The sequence below is a fragment of the Hydractinia symbiolongicarpus genome, chromosome 1 (assembly GCF_029227915.1).
Source record: "Hydractinia symbiolongicarpus strain clone_291-10 chromosome 1, HSymV2.1, whole genome shotgun sequence".
NCBI classification, from domain to species: domain Eukaryota; kingdom Metazoa; phylum Cnidaria; class Hydrozoa; order Anthoathecata; family Hydractiniidae; genus Hydractinia; species Hydractinia symbiolongicarpus.
In genome coordinates this window covers 14,927,001-14,948,629 of record NC_079875.1, presented here as the reverse complement: position 1 = coordinate 14,948,629, position 21,629 = coordinate 14,927,001, and the positions used below count along the sequence as shown (strand labels likewise).

General features: G+C 32.7%; 1 protein-coding gene across 1 annotated transcript; it reads right to left on the bottom strand.

Annotated features, from left to right (window-relative positions):
* Positions 1-649: 649 nt before the first annotated feature.
* LOC130641927 (tubulin polyglutamylase ttll6-like) lies at positions 650-18,192 on the bottom strand. Its single transcript, XM_057448953.1, has 17 exons — positions 17,654-18,192; positions 17,442-17,482; positions 16,545-16,663; positions 16,128-16,258; positions 15,850-15,958; positions 15,280-15,471; positions 14,174-14,259; positions 13,607-13,679; positions 12,373-12,525; positions 11,279-11,454; positions 6,052-6,141; positions 4,820-5,007; positions 4,074-4,168; positions 3,117-3,320; positions 1,863-2,461; positions 1,319-1,370; positions 650-818 (listed from the first exon to the last, which is right to left on the bottom strand). The coding sequence occupies exons 1-17, from the start codon at positions 18,034-18,036 to the stop codon at positions 780-782; spliced, it is 2,730 nt and encodes a 909-aa protein (XP_057304936.1). The 5' UTR covers positions 18,037-18,192; the 3' UTR covers positions 650-779.
* Between the last annotated feature and the right edge of the window lie 3,437 nt (positions 18,193-21,629).

The window sequence follows — 21,629 nt, the reverse complement described above, 5'->3', positions numbered from 1 at the left end:
GAGAACAGGGGGCATGAAATCATGTTATCGTGGAATAAAAAAGTTATTTTAGCGCCGTTTTTTAATTTCGGGAAAAGCAAAAACAATTTAGCTACCTAAAAACAAAGTACCTTGGGACGAAATGTTGATTATGACCTGAAAAAAATATATAAGCAAGGTATTTTCGTGAATTTTTACATGATTATAAATTGAGTTAATACTTGGGTTAATACTTTAAGTGCAGAAACTATCGTGGACAGAAAGTTTACCCAAGGATCCATATTAAAAGATTTTGCGAACATGACTTGCGCGAATCATCAAAAGGTAATCTTCAAAAATTCAAAGTAAAAACATGAAAAGTATTCTTTTAATAAGGAAGCAAAAGTTTTCCCACTTTTAAGAACTTTTTAAAAGGATTGTATCAAAAATGTTTTTTTTTTCGAGAAAAAGGCGGCATACTTATCAACAGAGGCAATTTCCCATTCAATCATAGATAAGATTTCAAATTTCCAAAAAAGCCTATCGCGCGTTTTTTCACCACTCTTCCCTAACTTATCTTCAAAACAAATCGAAAACAGAACCGCGTCAGCTCATTCCAAAGAATCCGCGACGATTTCTACCTAAAAGTTTGTATCTTCAGTTTTTAATGGTTGTGGTACACAAGAACAACTTCTTGGGGTAAATATGTATATTCTAGTTGTAATAAGACAACCATAAATAGAGCAACGATAACGTATGGTATTTTCAAGTTCATTGCGAAGGACAACTGCAAGACATCGTCGACTTAGTTTGTTTATTTGTCAACTTGGAACTGTTCGACTTTCCAGTAGTTCCATTTGCTAGAAAAAATTGTAAAAAATTAGAATATACATATTTGAGGAGTTTCTTAGTTGTTCTTATCAACGCAATTTACAGTTTATAGTTAGTAATCTAATTTTAGGGGATTTTTATTGAGCAGAGGGCGAGGTGCCAATCAATATAAATGGATGAATTTTTATTTTAAGGTGGCTTACCACTAAATAACCTATATCGCAGAGGATTGACTTTTCTTAAGCTCTAAAGCTGTCTAAAATTTGTCATAAGAACTACTTCCCACGGTATTCTAATGTGAATTTGCTGTCAGAAAACGGGTAAAAGACAATTCTTGAAATTTAGACATGTTTTGGTGATAAACCACATTAAGGTCTATAGTATAGAAGTCACAATAAAAAAGGATGGGGGAGAGGTTGTTTTCCATTTAAATTTTGTTATTAGAACTGCTTTGAACACAATGCCACAAAAAAAGTCAAAGGAAGACCTGGGCATAAGGTGGATTCTTCAGCAAAAAGTTGCAAAATACCTTGATTCGTAGATTATTAGTTGCGCCACGAATTCTTTGAGCCCGAGTGGATCTAAATAGCATAACAAGGACATTTAACAACTCATATTTACGATCACATGATAACATGATTTGTGAATGATATATACTAGTCCATAAACTAGTGAAAAATATCCACTTAGGCAGAAGAAAAATAGAATTTTTTTGAAAATTTGCTTAGCTGATGTATTTTGACGAGCAGTTACAGAGATATTGGTGTTTAAAGGTATTTTGATGATGTCATCAATCAGCCTGTTATAATTATAATTTTGTTTTAACAGTGAAAAATTTTGTAAAGTCAAGGCCTAACCTTGTTCGAAGTTCATATGACTGACATGTTCCACGATTACTAACAGAAAGAACTAGTTTAGTCTCAAAGAACAGAGAAGATCATGGTTTTATACTTCGGTGTTTGTTGTTCTTTGAAATTTTATTCGCCCCAAATTTAGTTAATGTAGTATTTCCAGAACAACAAAATTTTACATTCACCTTTATGGAAAATAAAGTGAGATAAAATGTACCATACCGCCTCGATAATCCATCCCGATCTACTTGGTTACCATATAGCTGATTTAACAAAGCATCTTCACGAATCTGCAAGGGAGCTGGTGACGAAATGATGGACAAACCACGTGTACCACAAAAAAGAGGTTTCGAATTAACATCTTTAAAAAGTTTTATCGGAGGACTAGATCGCAAATACGAACACGATATCTGTTTATTTATCGTATTAAAGCAACTGTTCTTTTCGTAAGACAGATAATCGATACGATTATAATTATCAATATTTCGCTTTTTATTGATAATAGAGTTTCGGTTATTTTCAGCGTGATCGCAGCTTCCCGTCTTTGCGAATGGAATGGCCTGTTTCGGCAAAACCTTGGACTGTACTGCTGGCGTAAAATCGATACCAGCCGAAACAAAAACCTGTTGATCCTTTCGACTTAATGCGGGCGGTCGACTAGTCGCCCAATGATGTTTTGCTGTATTATTAAACATAGTTGACTGCGTGTTAGAAATATATGATTTTTTCGAGTACGTATCGGGTACGTGAGAACGAGTTGTGGTACTTATTTGTTGAACTGAACAGGTTTGCATAGTTGGAAGGGTTTTACTTGATTGCTTCTAAAAAATTACAGGTATTAAGTCGTGCTGTACTAGAAATCTAAAAGCTGATTTTCATTTGACTGCATTTTTCGCTTAGCGCGTGCGCACTTTCAGAGAATTAGATATTTTGTCAAAGTGTGCACGCACTGACATAACTATGCAGTCAAATGAAAACGGCTCTTTAAGGGAATGAAGAGAGACATCCTTCTAGCCAACCTCTTACCTAAGGCTGTTTTGCTATTTTTTCTATTTTGCCGTCCGAGATTGTCAGAAAGAGAAAAAGAGCCCTGGGGACGAGGTTGCTTCCTAGCAGAAATAAAGTTGAACTGTAAAAAATTACTCCGCTAATGCGAATACTCGAGTGAAAATATTTTGTTTCTTTCTATGAATGCTCCAATCGGACAGAGTAATACAGCAGCGTAATAAGCGTATATTCCTTATAAGGAACATACAATTCCTTGAAAGACAAGGAACGTACGATTCCTTATAAAGAACATACGATTCCTTGCAAGATCGGAAGTGGCGGGGTAAAGCAATTTATGCTGTACCTTTCTTGAAGGTAAAACTCTTTTTTCAAGCATTTCTTAAATGTTTAAGTACAACTAGATAAAACCACAAATAAAAACGTTAAAATTTCTTGTAAAACGTAATTTGATATGAGAAATCTTCTTACCGACGAGTCGTCGTCATGATTACACGACGTCGGCGGATTTTTCTCCATTGCCGGCTTGCTACCGTGAAGTAAACGATAGACAAAATCAGGAACCCCCAGAGTCCTTAATAAATTGTCTCGCTGCATAATACTACCAATGCGTTCTAACTCTTCACGCTCGTTGATGGGGTATGGGTTAAGCGAGTTAAATTCATGCCGCTTATTCTATGAGTAAAAGGCAATCATTAGAGAAATATGGGTGTGCGTAAATATGAAAATCTCGCTATAAAAGTGAACAGTACGTAGTCTATTAACTAATGCCGGTGAAACATAGAGTAGATGCCCTGGGAACGAGGTTGAGAATCACGTCGTAACGACAAAGTCATATCACGTTGTCGTAAGTACGTTGTTATGTATGCTGCCATGAAGGTATTATTATCAATGATGCATTGTCTATCTGATCTAAGAAATTCCCTTCAGAAATATTTGTTTAGGCACTCCTGGTTTTCATTAAAATCTATAACAGTAGTTGATTCTTATATACTTTTGCACAACATGTGTTCCCAATAAAGTCATTAAGGTGACTATTGTGTAGCAGTTGTTCAACACTTTTTATGTTAATGTAAACCGACCTTTAAAGGCATTTTCTGGCCATTGGCGTTAATTAGGTAATAACCCTTGCCACTCACAAGATTCAGCCAAGCTTTTCCTATTAGTAAATTGCTTTAAAAAATTTCTAGGATGTTGAAATAGAGACCTTGGGCTGCTTAATAACAATATTTCTTTAACTTCAGCGTTGATCGAGTTTTCACATTTCACATCGACGTTGTCAAAAAAAATTTATTTTACCCTTTACAATGTACTAGAAACCCGCTCAAAAATCTACACCTTTTGTCACACAATATTTTTACCATAACCCAATTACTCTAATACTGCTGCTTTATTGTTACGAAGATGTGAAAAGAAACAATTTTTTACCATATTAAGGTCTCGCACTCTGGTCAATCTTTTTAACATTGATGTTCGAAGTTGTCTGGGTCTACTTTCACTTTCTGGTCTTAACCCATCGGTACCTGCAATAATAAAATAGTTAGAGTTCCTCTTAAGTAGCACTGTGGTGTTCCACCTGTGTTTATTGTTAATAAAGGATACCTCACGAAAATAAATATTCGCTAAAATAACTTTAAAATGTTTATTCGCGAAAATTAATTCTGTGAAGATTTATTTTGATCGCAATAAAACCGAAAAGACCTACATTATATATAAAAAATGTTTTTTTATTTCAAAAAATGTTTGTATTTGCTGTTCAGAAGTTTTTATTAGATCCTCCATTTGCCAAAATTTCTTCTGCGAAATATGCCTTTCAGTTTTAACTCGCGCAAATTTCTTTCGTCAAGTTCTCAATTATCTGAACCTTAATTTGCGAAAATTTATTTTCCCGAAATTTTCTTCCCTATGGCAATCGTCTCAGTAACAGACTTCTGTAACAGACTGTTTTAATCGGCTGGTAAGAAACCAACACCCCAACATTGCAGCACTTTTACAACATTAGGGAATCGGGCTCATATTAATAAAAAATCAAAAAGGAACCCCTTTGAAATTTTGAAAAGCGAAATAGATGCGTACGTCTAAGTTGTTTTCATGACAAAACTCAAAATTTCAAAATCTAGCGTTATATATTATTCAAATACACAAACTTTAAAAGTAAAGCAAAGCCAGCGTACTTTCAACAAATTTACATCCATTTTTTCTTCTCATGAAATCAATCCATTCACTTTTTTGTTTAATTTCCTCTCTTTGTATGCGAGCGCATTCTGAACGGGCTTTGGAAGCCGCTGTTTCTTGAAAGAGAGAACAGCTGTTGGAGAAAAATTCTTCATATTTATCCTCGTTATTTTCGGGAAAAATTCGTCTGAAAAAAATACCAAAATATTATCTAAATATCAACGTCAAGCACTGCATCATAACGCCAAATAATACAACCCAGTATAACGTCAAACAATACAACCCAATATAACGTCAAACAATGCAACCCAATATAACGTCAAACAATGCAACCCTACACAACGTTAAACAATACAACCCCACATAACGTCAAACAATACAACCCTACATAACGTCAAACAATACAACCCCACATAACGTCAAACAATACAACCCAATATAACGTCAAACAATGCAACCAAATATAACGTCAAACAATACAACCAAATACAACGTCAAACAATACAACTCAATATAACGTCAAACAATACAACCCTACATAACGTCAAACAATACAACCCAATATAACGTCAAACAATACAACCCTACATAACGTCAAACAATACAACCTAGTATAACTTCAAACAATACAACCCTGCATAACGTTAAACAATACAACCCAGTATAACGTCAAACAATACAACCCTACATAACGTCAAACAATACAACCCTACATAACGTCAAACAATGCAACCAAATATAACGTTAAACAATACAACCAAATACAACGTCAAACAATACAACCCAATATAACGTCAAACAATACAACCAATATAACGTCAAACAATACAACCCTGCATAACGTCAAACAATACAACCCAGTATTACGACAAGTAATACAACCCTACATAACGTTAAACAATACAATCCAATATAACGTCAAACAATGCAACCCAATATAACATCAAACAATGCAATCCAATATCACGTCAAACAATGCAACCCAATATCACGTGAAACAGTACAACCCTAAATAACGCCAAACAATGTAACTGAAGTATCCTGCTAATGTATTGTACTCAATATATAATTCCTGGTCCAACAAATTTGCCAATTTCAGCTAAAATTTTATCCTTAAGCTATATCGGCAAAATATCTCCCCTTATGTCGAGATATGTTACAACAGTAAATTTCAATATAACGTTACGCAGCACACAATAAATTTTATACATTTGTAATGCGAAATGTTTACCTAAAGTTGCCAAGATGTGAATCTTCATACTTCTTTAAACTGTTTAAAAAATCTGTTCCTTTTTCCGTTGTAAATTCGTCCTTCTTGTCTCTTAAGATAGAAAGGAAAAAGATTTAAAAGCAAGCTGTTTTCATAACATACCTTATTAGTAAAAAAATGTCGGCAAAAAATTTAGTCACTTTTGCTGACTAATTTCTGGATAAAATATGACCACAAAAGTTTTCAAGCGTTATTTCTTCAAATATCTTTAACAAGAGGACAATAAGAATTACATAAATCAGTTGATGCCAATTTTTTTCTTTTTTTTTTCATTTAAACATTTTCTCTGCTTTGATCCTCGACTTTTGTTTCCCTCTTTTTTCTCGGCTCTATTTTCCCCCGCTACGCTTACTTGAAACGTTACTCAGATTAATTATGACGCCGCAGCTTAGTGGTTATAACTCTCGCACTTTGTGCGGGAGACCGATTCAATATGGCGAGTGAATGTTACCATGGCCTTGAGGTAACCCAAGCCATGTGAGGGAAATTATGAGATGGCACATGAGAACACTGTGTGGGCCGTTGGTTAACTTTCGTGTTCTCTTTATTACTGGTATAGTTTTATAAATATTGAATTGAAAATGGTCAAAGAATGAAAACGAACAAAGAAAAAATCGGCAAAAATTATTGGTCGGCCAAAAATTATATACCGACAAGTTTTCGTTTTTCAAGAAAACAATAACATATAAATATCAGTTTTTTGCACTGTAGAATTGAAAAAAAAGTAAAAATTGCAGTTGTTTCTCGGTAGAAAACAAAAATATAGCATAAAACAAAAATATAGCATATATTTCGTGTAGATAAGCCAAGCACAGTGCAACCTCTACAATGCAAAACTCTAACCATATCATTAAGAAAATTAGTTCGAGGTATGACAAATTTTTCTCCAACTGGATGATCGTCCTGAATTTTTTTGGGGTGCTACAAAATTCACAAAATTAGTTAACAGGAAATTCATTTTGGTGCGTATAAATCGATTCTTCCTTGACTCTACCTCGCCCTGACATTTTTAACTCAAATTTTTATTTTCCGACATTCTCGTTTTCAGAGCTCTTTTAGATACCTCAAGGTATATCTCAAAGAGAGCTCTGGGGACGAGAATGTTTTCACAACAAAGTATACGAGAAACAGTACCATAAATTAAGATAAATCCAGTTAGTGGAGGACCACATCGTACCCATGTTACAAAAGTTTGAGAAGCACCTCTTTGGAAAACGTCTCATAAAGATTTTACTGCATAGTTTAGTTATTAAAAATTTTATTGTTGCATTCCTAGAGCAAAATTTATAATAACTGGATACATGAATTAATAAAAGATATGTTTTCACAAGTTTCTAAAATAATACATTTCATATGCATGATTTTATTTGATTTTAATCAAAGGCAAACACTAAACTTAGCGGTAATTACAACATTTTTCAACCTCTTTTCAAGTCTTTTTATTGCTTTAATATCGCGCCGTCTCCGATATTAAACGGCGAAAAAAGGTCTTGGGAACGAGGTTAATCTTTTTTTGTAACTTAAGACATGCCTTTTTATGAGAACATTTTAAAGTTTAAAAGTCAACCCTTTTATCTCTTTGAACAATTAACTTAATTTTATTAATAAACAAATATTAATAATAAAAATATGATTGAAAAAAGGATATGACTTTAGAGTACATTAAATAATAAACTTATTTGTGAAAAATCATTTTCCAATGTAAATATTAAAAAATGTGAATAAAGACGATCGCAATGGTATAGAGAAAATGGGTACGAGCAGCTAAACTTATTTTATTATGGGCATGGCAGGAACATATATGATCATATAGCACAATAACAACAACAGCAACAACAACAGCAACAACAACAACAAAAACAACAACAACAATAACAACAACAACAACTGTAGGACCATCAAAAAGATGAATTTAACAGACACCAGGCAGCACAACTGCAATGTGTTACAAGCAGTGTATTCGTTACCTGGAGTTGATAAAATAATTCTAACATTAGTCTACGCGCTAACAGGGCTTATCATAATTGTCACAAATATCATGGTTATATATGGACTTGTCAAAACAAAACAGATAAAGAATCGATCAAACAAACTGTTTATCATTCTCAGTATATCCGATATCGTAATTGGTTGTTTAACAGTCCCAGCACAGATAGCGAAACTGATTAGTTTACATTGTGTATTGGTGCCAGCACTTCAATTATTTTCAATGTTTCCCGCGCTTTTTTCGTATTCACTAACTGTCCTGATAGCTATAGATCGATACATCCTGGTCAAACACACCAGCGTTTATCAGAAATATATAACAAAAAAGAAAATGAATATAGTCGTTCTGTTTATTTTTCTTAGCAATGTTGCAGCGTCTGTGTGGTATGGTTTTGGTGTTGAGTTAACTCCCAATGTTTTTCTTGGGGACAAAACCTACATTTTATTGTGTACATATGAAGTTCTCACTGTTATATTGACATCTGTACTTTACATAAAGTTATTGTTCTTTGTGAAAAAGAAAGCTAAGACGATCGAAATTGCTCGCCACCCGAACAGCAACAAAAGCAAACGAAGCGACTCAAGAGCAACGAAAACTATAGCCTACATATTTATTAGCCTTATTTGTTGTTATTTTACGCACGCCTTCGCTTTGCTCTATGTTATCGCGAATGTGGATGAACATTTCAACAAAATCGTTTTACGGAATATCTTAGCGTGGTCATTTTTAGCTGTGACGTCAAATTCGGCAATCAACGCCGTCATTTTTCTTATTCGCAATCAGAAGATTAAGGAACACTACGAAGTAATATTTAGGACGGTACAAAGTAGGAGACAGATCGATGTACCGGAAGCTAATGTGTAGCATCATTTTTTTAGAAAGAATGGAAAAGAATGAGAATTTTTTGTTGTTGTGCTGCACGTGCTCACTTTAAAAACAATAGTTATGTTTAGTGTGTGTGTGTGAGAGACAGTTTTTTTTACAAATACGACATAAAACGCAGGATTATCGTTTAAAATCTCATTTGGTCTAAGATAAATCATCAGGAAAAACATTAAAAATATTCTCAACAATGCGTATAATTCAATTTTTCTTTTCTAATTTGATTAAACAGAAATATGAGATTTTCAAAACATTCAACTACTTTTCTCAGCTTGAGAAAAGGAGTTGTATAGTATTGGTCTTGACAATAAAAATATTTTTACGTTAAGGTCTTTTTAAAAATGGGTGCATTCATTTATTCATATCGTGCCTAAATGTCTCCACATTAAAAAAAATCCTTAAATAATTAATAATAGACCTCTGCCTTTAATTAGAAATCAATATTCTAGTTTTAATATTTTTTTAATTTCTGCTCTTTTTCTTTTTTCTTGGTCCCAAACCCCACTGCTAGGTCAAAGTAAGGAGGTCATAAATTCTTTAACACGAGCGACAAATGAAATCTCCAAGAAAAGATTCTTAAAAAAATACTAAAGTTTTAATTCAAGACACCCTACAAAATTTGAAAAGTAGATATATAATAAAAACGCATAAAATTGTAAATTTCAACTTGACTTTCCCGCACAATCCACATTAGATTCACTACTGCTTAACCTGTTAAAAAATTATTAGAATGATTTTTTTACGCTTAATGCAAGTAAATTTGCTGACAGTGATAATCTAGTTGCCCTGTAAAAGCCAAATTGGGTGTGTCCTTGTTCCTTTAAGATAGCCAAAATATGTTTTTATTTAAAATAGTGAACCCATTGCATTGCAATTAAAAGTTTGAAGTTAAATAACTGGAAAATAAGTGATGTCAGCTTTTGCGTGGCTCAGTAGGGACCACCCCAGACCAGAATTAGGTTAATTTTCTAAAGCTTGATCAACCTACCCGTTTTGAAACAGACGGGTTGATGACGTCATCAAAAAACCTTTAAACCTCAATATCTGTGCAACTCTTCGTCGAAAATACATGATCCTATCTATTTCATTGATCACCGTTTCAAGCTCTATACAATAGACGCAATGGGTAAACAAATTTTAATAAAAACAAAAATATCGCATCGACAGGTCATTGGTGACGTCATTAAAAAATGAAATTACGGATACTTTCCATTCTTCTTCTGTCTACTAAGTGGATTTTAATGGGCCTGGTCGACTAGTCAGAAATTGATACACGATAAATTAGACGTCATGACATCAATACATTAATTTGACGTCAAATAATTAACTTAAATTTTCTTAAATAATAACAATGCACTAGATTTCATTTGAGGCCTAATTACTTAGAAATTAGATAAAATCGAAGCCAAGCACCCGTTTGGAAAACACTGATTTAATGACGTCATCGGAAATACATAATCAACGATGTATCAGCAATTAAAACGGGTTTGAAAGAGTAAAAATGAAAAATTGTGTTACAACAGTTTCGCATTAAATCGCTTTGTGTAAAGATTGTGTTTTCTTATGGTGCATACTTCCTCGCAACTTTATATTCTTTGTGTGAAACAAAAACTAAAACCGCAAGCAACCGAAATTGATTTGGAATAGATTGACAGAAGTTGAGATTTGTTAACCTGTTCAAACAATTTTAAAAAAAATACCACAAAACTTAATACGCTGGTGAGGTTAAAACCTTACTTTTCAAGGTCATGATAGCAAGGCATAAATAATGTATAAATTACTTCTTAATTTGAAGATTTATGGGTAGTGTGTATTAGGAAGCCATGAATGAGGTGAGCATAAGGGGCCTAAGATTTATGTTTTTTCTAAGTAATTGACAATTCCACATCAGGCTGGGATATGCTTGCACGAAAAAATCAGGATTATAGTGCGCTAACGTTATGCTAATTGAGAAATTAATTAAAACTTGAACGTTGCTTTATGAGTTATATGGATAAGATGTAATGGTGATGTTTTTACCTTCAAAAGAAGGTATAACTACACGAGGCGAAGTTCATATAGTGTTGTGGTGTAAATTAAGCTTTAAAAAACTGTGTCTAACTAAAGTTCCCATAACATAAGAAAAAACGCATCAGAAGGATTCATAGTTGAGCAATATGCTTAGCATGCGCTTATAAAATCCCCAATCTGAGCCTGCATGCGCTTATAAGTGGTATGTTTATACGAAAAACGTGCATATGAATCATTTCATGATACGAATCCTTTTATGAAAATATATTTTTAGACGGGACTATTCCCTTCGTCATAGTCTCTACCTACTTTTGATCCTTGGTTTTTGATAGTAGTCTTTCCCTCACTTTTCTTCTTTCTTCTTCAACACATTTTCTTTTGTCACATAACGAGAAGTTGACCAACACAAGAGTGTCATGGATAAGCGAGTCTTTGATCTCACGATCTAACTTGGAGTCTGTGGTAAAACTAGGCGAGTGATTGACCTGCAGAAAAAAAACGATAGTGTTTTAATCTAGCCCTGTACATTCTTTCACGTGAATGTAGACAGAAGCTTTTGAGCACGCGTACTTAAAATCGTTCCTTTTTGTTCCGTTCCGTTTCGGGGAAAGATTTTAACTTTTTCTTTGCATTCTGTACGGAAACGACAGGTAGAAAGTTAGCCAATCAGATTATGATATTTCGTGAGAATTGTTCATGGTATTTCATTTTTTATAGGTAATTGTGCGTAATATTATGAAATGAAGATTACCAGCAGAAAATTTGCTGTTCAGAAAATGTTCTTCGAGTGAAAAAAAGCCTTAACCGGGCAAGAAATATAATGACCACAAGGTTGAAATTTCAAACAAATTTTAAATTTCTTGACCTTCATAAACTTTTAAAAATGAACTTATATTTAATTTTTTGTGGCTGTTATTTTCACGACATAAAATATGACATAAATTGTTCTTTAAGGATACATTTAGATCCAGTAAAAATTGTTTGCAAAAGTTAACAAAAAGCAAGATTTCACAAGCAAGACTTTTGAAAATTGGGACTACAAACAAAGAAGGTGTAATAAGTGGCTTCTGTGTTGACAAGATGTCTTAAAATCTAAATTTTCAACATATGGACAAAACATTTCTTGTTTTCTAGCCCATATTCTTGATTTGCCTTGGCACAAGAAACTATCAGACAAATGCATAAAAATTTGAAATTCTTGTAAAAAACACCACAAAAATAAAATCTTTTAAAAATAAATCGAATTAAAAAAACACTAGTTTAATCATTTCGAAACCAAAACATCAAGACACTAATATTTAAAAAAAAAAACATTCGAAAAATGTAAATTAACCAGCAATATTAAAATGAAAACAAGAAAAAATACTTTTATAGAAGAAATCAGTAACAGGGGGCTGAATTACCTCTAAAATCCATGGCTTTAGCTTACGGTCCAATATAATGTCAAAACCTAAGATCTCGAAACAAGCACTGCTCTTCATGTGGTTAGGGAAACATGTTCTATAGTTATGTTTCAGAGTTGGGTGAGCTGATATAAGTGTCTTGATAATAACATCCTAAGATATAAAAACACATATGATGGAGAGCGAAACATTTAACAAAACTAAGGGGAACCTAACAAATAAAATGTCATCTTATACTGTCAGTTAAACCCAATTTGAGATCTCAGCCCTAAATCTCATGACCCGACTTCACTTGAAACATTCAGTTGACTCTTGGTATCGTATATATACTCGAAAACTCGAATGTCTGAGTAGGTCGACTTGTTGGTACCTTGAACCTACTAACTCTTTTTAAGCAAAGTTGTTGTTTCTTTTGATGCATTTCCCCCTTGATATTTTTCTAATTTCTGCATTCTTTCATTTTTCGAAATTTTGACTAGAATTCGAAGATATCAACGTTCTCGAATCCTGCCTTTGATTTTTTTAATCAGCAACAAGTGGCTTTAAAGTTAATCAAACAAATTTGTTCCTGGTTCTTTTATGAGACAAGGAAAATGGCGCCCATTAAATAAGATGGTTAAAACATAGTTCGTCCAATGATGCTGTATTACAGTAGTTATTAGGGAGGAGATTGAGGAGAGTGATGATGATAAAGATGATGAAAAAACCACACCATTACTGCGTCCTTTAATTAATGAAATTCAAGATGCACTCAAGATTCTTCTATGTTTAACACCTGCGGAGACGAAATTTGCACCGTAAATAGCGACATTGTCGGTCCTGGAGCAAATTAAAAATTTAAAAGAAGTTTTGTAATCGACTTTTTAAAAGAAGATGTAAAATAGCTTCCCAAAGCCACATGTGTCAAATTTACCGCTCTCACCAAAATTGTCCAAAATTGGACAAATCGAATTTATTTTAAGGTTCAGTAAGAGTCAACGGGATATCGAAAATTAATGAAAATAAGTTTCCATTTGGTTGCAGGCTATTACAGAAAACTGATTTTCTGATTTGTAGCAAGTACGCTTTCTTGACGTCGCAGAGAAAAATTTCCTTCCTTAGAAATGCATTTTTGCTGCAGGAATACTTTTCTTGTTCCCAAAAAAATCACCGGGTTTGAGCTTTTTAGATTTTCACTGGCTTTGTAGGAACCTCTAGATCCTAACACCTTAATAAAAAATAACCCCCTACTTACATCAATACGCGACCATATTTCATTGACATTGTAGTTATTATCTTGAAACCATTTATTTACCACGGACAGTCTCCTGAATTAGAAAGAAAACATAAGATTGTTTATATTCCATTAGTTGGGTGGCATGAATGAAAAATTTGTAATTGGTATACCGTAGCAATAATGAACAGGTCTACAAAATAAGCTGTACTTTTGCATGTTAATGGCAAAATAAGTCAACTGAAGCGATTTATAAATGAATAAATGCAGAACGAATTTGCAAACAATATTTTTGCTAAACCTTGACTAGATAACGAAAAAATAGAGGGTTGATTATGATATAAAAAGGGGAAAAATAATAGAAAAACAAATAGCAACTCGACTAACTAAAAATCTTTACATGTGCAAAATTCACAAAAAGAAAAAAACATTTGTGGAACCTGTACAACCTCTTATCTTAAATATGTGCAATAAGGCATAATAGAACATTATTCCTTGTACAAATAAAACCCTTTCCCTTAATCTGGTTATTTCCTTTAAGCTGGTTAATATTTCGTAATGAGGCTAAGCACAAGAATAATAATATACCTTTTACTGCCACTGTCTTCATCTCGTATAAACTCGTCACTATTCTTCTGGATGGCATAATTCGTCAAATGCATATAAATATTCTCCTTAAATATAAATTTTGTTAGCACCGTCGTTTTCTAATCTTTAGAATATTGTACAATTACAGCTTCTAACCTTATATCTTTTATAACTCAAACCATAGGCTTAGCTCTAATTTTCTCTTGGAAAAAAGGTTGGTTAGAATGTTCGCAATCAGAAACCTGAGCTTTTAAGAATTTGTTTTAATATTGCAATACGCAATTTATAAATTATATGTATTCTTGGTTTGCGTATAGCTAATTATTTTCAGATGTAGGGGTGGGACTGTAAATTTTAAAACCTTTTTCATATTAAGTTCCATAATTTGGGCCTAGAAAGCAAAAAAAAATTGAAATTTTAACCCTCTAGGTTTGTTAAAATTCACTGCAAACTCACTACAGTATTAAATTGCATTAAAAAGATGAAAAATATGCCACTAAATTGCATATGGAACAATCATGTTTGGTAAAAATTGGATCCTTTTCTGTACGCTCCTGTTTACTACTCAATGTTGACAAAAAACTTACCAGAGAAATAAATTTAGGAAACAGCCTCTAATACATTTTTAAAAAAACATTTTAACCATCTATGGTAAAATCAGATATACTTTTCTAAGCAAGTAACCTTTAAAGAAGGTTTAAAATTGAAAATAATTTTTTATAAAACTTTTTTAAACATCGATAATCAAGCATGATTTGTATAACCACTGGGCAAAGTTGTGTGCAATTTCAAAGAAATCTCCAAACAAACTTTCCTCACAATTTCATGCAAAAAACTAGATCGCTTAGATCGCTGTTGCTCACTTTTCTCACATTCAATCTTATCTCATCTTTTTTATCCTTGAAAGAGCATTTATTACTTTTTACGAAACAATATCAGGTAGGTTAGAGTAAGAAAAAAGATTTGTTGTATTATTGTCTTTTAAAGTCACTGTTATAGAATTCCCACTTGCCACAGGGTTTCTTTAAATTTAAATTCTACAGGTACTGATACGAAAAACTGAATTAAATCTCCTTAACCAAACTTTGTGATAGTAAATATCTTACTAGATTATTACTTGTCGGTTCAACATATTGAACTGTAGAAAATCTGGCTAAGCCATCTTTGAATACAAACAATCGAAGTGGATCACACGATGTCACCAGTACGTATACTCGAAGATCGAACTTAAGTCCATCAATGAGAAATGGCTTTGAAACATATTGCTGGCAAATTAGATCTTCTCCAGGTTTTATATCCTACATGAGAGAGAATCACGTGGTGATTTAAAGATTGACCTAGCATTTTTTCTTGTGGCTCATTACAATGTAAATAAATTAACCCCAAAATTGACCCCTGAAAGTTTCAAGTTAAAAAATTCAACTGTGTCAATTTTTTCCGGAACTAATTGGTAATAAATTGCCTTTAAGTAACAATATAAAAATGGCTCTTTGAACATGCTTCAGTTTTATCTCTCTATTTAACCATAAAAAATTTAGTGCATCAAGTTATTATTCCAATCAAATTATGGAAAACTATAACAAAAGTTGGTTTTGCAACATTTCCCTAAAAATGAACCAGTTCTTCGTGAACATGTCCTTAGAGCATTTTCTACAAAACTAATAAATTAGATATACCTTTGGGTTCTTGGTCAAAAATATTCCTTTACCCTGAGATCCACTGTCTGGTTTTAATATGTATGTTTTATTCTTTTTTGAGCGACAGTATGTTTGAAAATCACCAAAACTATAAAAGAGAATATGCAACGACACATAAAAATTGATAACACAGCATGAAAATAATATAAAAACTTAATGAATCAATGTTTTCATCCTTTATCAAAGAATAGAACATATCAAAAAACAACAGCAACGGAAAAACACAATGAAACAAATATACAAACATTTTTGCTTACTCTGCTGGCAAACACCATGTTCTTGGAAATATCGCATAATCCTTGGGAAACTGCTTCCATAAACGATTCATATTGCGAGCTAATAGATCCTTGCGGCAAATTTCACTCATTCCAGGAAAATGGTTAATTTTCTATAGAAAAAACAGTTGTGTGGCTATTTTAAAATCAGTAAATCTAACCTTAATAAAGAATTCTAAGGCATTGTTATTTTACCAGTCGTTAACCAGTGGAAAAATTCAGGTTTTCTCCCGTTACAAATTTTGAACATACAGAATATAGCCATTATTATAGAGATTACGTTTTAAACTTAACTAAAACCAAAAATATACTTAAATCCGAAAATGCGCAAAAACCACAATGGTTGCCCCACACTTTCTAATAGGTTGCCCCACAAAGTCTAATATGTGTTAGTTTTACCTGATATTTCTTCATGTCCATTACTCTCTCAAGATTTACAGAAAAATCTGTCCAATATAAACACCAGTCTTCTCCATCCTCTACTTCACGAAATCCAAAACGTTGGCATACACGGCGAACTTAAATTATTACAAGGATTAACAACAGCAATAAAAACAACAACAACAACAGCAACAACAAGAGGAGATATTTTGTTAAGGTTCATAATAAGTAGCAGGTCATTATGAAATATCTGTATTCGTAATTATTACAAACAGGCTTTGTAATACTTTATTGTTAAGAAAATTAGTTTTGATAAACTTTTCTCTATGTTCTTACAGTACATGAGCCTCCTAATTAGGCTCCTAGGAAACTTGTGTACACTAAAAATTTTCAGCTTTTTTCTAGCGAAACTGATATAGTGGCAACTTCTGAAACAAAGGTTGCATTATAATTTTCCGCATGTGCATCAGTTATTATTTATTATTTAGTCAGAGTTGACAAACTTCAGCATGGGCAAATCTTAGGATATAAAGGGTTTAAGGCAGATGCAAATTTATACCCAATAACATCAGTGGTCTTTTTATATTTATTCATTCCTAGATGGAGAGTCCTAGAGTATTTAATGCTCATTTTGAGCTACGCAGTCCCAATTATGTTGAATCGCCGTCAAGAGGAATCTAACCCCGGTCTCCCACACAGAGTACGAGAGCTATATAACCACTAATCTATGGCGCCTCAAATCTACGGCGTGTGTGCGACACTAATAACCTGTTTTTTGTTTCTGATGTCTATAGTGAAACTGACAAATTACCTTGCCAGTTTTGGTACTTGGGCTGTGAAAATTCCAGACAAAGGTCTTATATGCAACAATCAAAGGAAAAGTGTAATGAAGTAAAAGTAAAAATTAATACCAACCGCATTGATATTTGCAAGATGAAACATTGATTGTTAGAAATCTAGAAAGATAAAATTAAATGCATTACAATTTTTTTTTCTATTTGACTCAAAAAGAATGTGTGTTCAAGTGAGTGCCAAGACTTTAGTACTGATGGATTTGAAAACAGAAGTGATTTCTACGCATTACTTTCACATTTTTTAGCTTGAGTAAGAAAAACTGGTTAACTAACCTTTTTCTTTTCTTTCTCTGCTTTACCTTAAACTGGTTTTTGTAAATTAATCCCTCAAGCCTTTTATTTTTTTGAATACTGCCATTAGAAATTTCTTCTGAGCATTTTCCTAGTTCCAATTCTACAGTTGATATATTTTTGTTACTTTGTATAACTTCATCATCATGTTCATCATCAGTATCTGAAGTGATAAAATCGCCTTCAGGCTCTTGGTAATCGTCTTCAACACATTCTAACTTTTCATCCGTTTTAAAAAGAATTTCAGAACTTTCAGGTTTTTCTAATACCACTGAACTACCATCCTCCAATAATTGACGATTTTGTTGTATTTGACAATTTGATTTAAGATTTGTCTGTGGTGAATCCATGTTTTCTAATAACATTGTCAACGAATAAAATAAAGTTCGTAAAACTAAATTTAAAACAAACAACGCCCCTAACTGGGCTCATAAACTATCTAATGTCGCGGATACATCGCAAAATTGGGTTTTTGTTCAGTTCAGTTACTTCACTTGCTCTTTTTTGCTTGTTTACATTTTTCCGCCATTTGTTATAGCAGACGTCATATAAAACTGACCCGTGATAGGAAATATTATCTGTTCTAAAGATGAATAGATAATGTATATATAAATTTCTAGAGATAAAATTACTTACAAAAAATGTTAAATTAAATATAAAATTGCAAAAAAATACTTATGTTTTCTAGATGTTAGCCAAAAATATAAAACTTTTAGGTCAGGATTATATTATTACCACAGTTGCCTGGCTGCCGTGGAATAACCTGTATTAGTTTATTTGTTTTCAACCATTTCGAAAACTATTGGTCATAAATGGATGCTCATTTAAAATGGCGGGTCGAGGCGTGCGTCCAATTTTTCTGTTTTCGTTCCAACTTTAAAGTCTCTTTACCTATGTTCACATTACTTTTTTGATTTATCTCTATCTTTAGTCAATATATAAGGGGTGCGGAGCGAATCTCGTCCCCTAAAAAATTGTACGTTATCCACGTAAAAATATCAAACAATCGTTTTTGTAAATGAGAACGGAAAACACAATGCTTCTTGCAATTATTTGTTTTTTAAGGCTTAGATTTTACTAAAATTGGTAAAGAAAACATAGCCTAAGTTTTCCCTGATTGCTCTTTTTACCTGATTTTCCAGCAATTAATGTTGCATTGATTTCAAACACCTGCATATATATAAAAGCAAACTTTTTAAGTAAAATTTAAGCTTTTCACCCGATAACTCCCAAACTCGTCCTGGTTATTCCTGAAATAATTTCTGCAAAACGGTTCTTTTTTCGTCAACTGAGCCACAAAAGAGGCAACCTTCACCCTATTCTGTTCCTGCTGCTTTTGAAATAAATTAAATAAATTTATTAAACCAATTAAAAACTATAATTAAACTTTTTAAATGTAAATATTTTTTTGTAAAAGTGGTCGTATTTCGTTCTAAAATGACAAGAACACGTTACTTGGAAGCTTGAATATAGCCGAATTTCATTCTATAGTTTCAAAAACACAACGCTACAAAACTTAATGTTGCAGTATTTTGTCCTAAATTAAAAAGAACTTGTCTCTCTATAGTGTAAATTGTGCCACATTTCGTTCTAAAATGAAGCCATTTTAAAATACAAATGAGAAAATTTCTCAACACGACTACCAGCCTGAATATGCTGTTGTTTTTATTTTCAGTAACCTTTGCTCCATACTATATTCTAATTCAAAATCAATGAAGCCATTACAATGTTGCACATAATCCGGAAATTGCATTGTACTATTGAAACATGTGTTTTTATTTGGGAGAGGAATATCTTAACATACTTGCAGATACCACGCATATTATCAATACAGCAAAAATTAACACATTTCTGTCCTTGTCCTTGAGCAGACAGAAAGAAACAGTTTGTGTTTCAATCTATTTGAGGGAGTGCACCAGCAGGAAAGTAGGTCAATAGGACTTGTACTCCATTTTTTAATTAGGTTTACGCTAACAGGGGGCGATGGGTTCAGGGTCTATCATTCATTCCAATTTAGTAGCGCTAAACTTAACATTGCTAGCATAGCAACATGTGTATGTAGTGAGATAAAAAGCCTACTGCACATCGATAAAACAATAACCAGGTTGTTTTATCGATGAACTATTTTTGAGTAGGAAGTAATCTGTCAACGCAGGTATACGATTCTTCCCGAACCTCACATCATTCAGATAGGCAATGGGCTTAGAAACGCAATTGCGTACCACAAAATGAGAAGCCTGCATTTAATTACTTGTTGGATAATTATTTTTTTACTATTTTTTAACACCCCTGAACCACTCTTGAAACGATATGAAATAATGAAAGGAATTATGCTGTATAAAACGATCATACATAAACATAATGAAAGGATTTTAAAACAAATTCGGTCTTGTACGGAAATGATTTTAAACAAATCAGAAATTTTTGAAACTATTTCCATGTAGTTTGGAATGATTTCATTAAGAAAAATGTTCTTTTAAAATCATTCGCATGGCAAGTTAATTAAAAAAAAGAAATATATAAAAAACGATTTTTTTTTTAGTAATGTTGAAGACATTCCCTTATAATCTTGAAAATATAATAATTTTCGTTAGCACTATCCTTAGGACTAGAAACTTATGATACAACTTTATTTGTCAAGGAAATATTTCTTGGAATTTTGGTCAAGTGATTAGTCCAAATTTCCAATTTTTTTCAGATTTTACCCAAAAATTATTATTATTATTATTATTATTATTATTATTATTATTATTATTATTATTATTATTATTATTATTATTATTATTATTATTATTATTATTATTATTATTATTATTATTATTATTATTATTATTATTATTAGGATGTTCCTATTTGAAAACAGGATAGCCTGACATCCTATGTATAACGACAACCGGCAGGCGTTGGATCAATTATATTATTGTTGTTGCGCGAAATTTATATTATTGAGATTAGATCCAATAAAAAAAATTATTATTTTATTCCAAACAATATTGATTTCCTCTAACTTAAAAATAGTGATAATAATTGATTCAATAATTATTATTGGTAATACGTTGATCCAATTATTTTTTCCAACCGCGGAAACAAATTGCCGTTTGACGATATCGGATAGCCTGCCATCTCTAATTTTTTTCACATATGGCAAGAGAAAATGTTTACTGTATTGGGTATCAGCAGTTTTGCGCCGGAATCGTGGAAAAGTCTTTTGCAAGTCAATAGACAGGGAAAGTCTTTGTTAGCCCCTTGATTATTGTTTTCTTGCGCTTTAGGTCATAACTATGAAACCTATGTTTTTATAAAATTACCGATCAATTATATCTTGTGTATTTTTTAATGCAACGATGCGTTTCCTTTTTATTAGGACGCTGACCCACCCCTGTGTAAAAACCCGCATGAATTTGCCCTTCACATATATATCCCTGCATTTTATGCTTGCTTGTCCGCCTGTCATCATGAACAAAGAAATTACTGATCGGATAGTCTAAAATAACGCAGTGGTGCAACCGTTTCTAACACAGATAGACAACGTATATTATTGTTATAGAGAGGATTTCGGTTTGGCGATTAATGATTTTCCATTTTACTAAGGCCCAGTATAAACGACTTATTTTCAAGTTAAGGAGAGAAAATGTTCCCAAGTACTACAGGAACGAGAAACCGTTCGAAATATTCTGTTCAATTATGAAGACTTTAATTGACAAGATACTTATCCTATTTGGTATGGAAAGTCGCCGCGCCGGAATTATTTACATCAGTAAAATGCTCGGATTAAGTGAAGTCGACTTAAAGTCTAGACCTTCTCTTGCAACATGATAATGCAAATATGTTGAAGAACACAAAATAAGCAATTTAAAAACAGTACAACGAATTAAAAACATAATGTGTTTAAAAGGGGAAAGGGGGCGGAGTGGGGCAAGATACTCTAACTACATAAAATGGCACCTAAGCTGTGCAC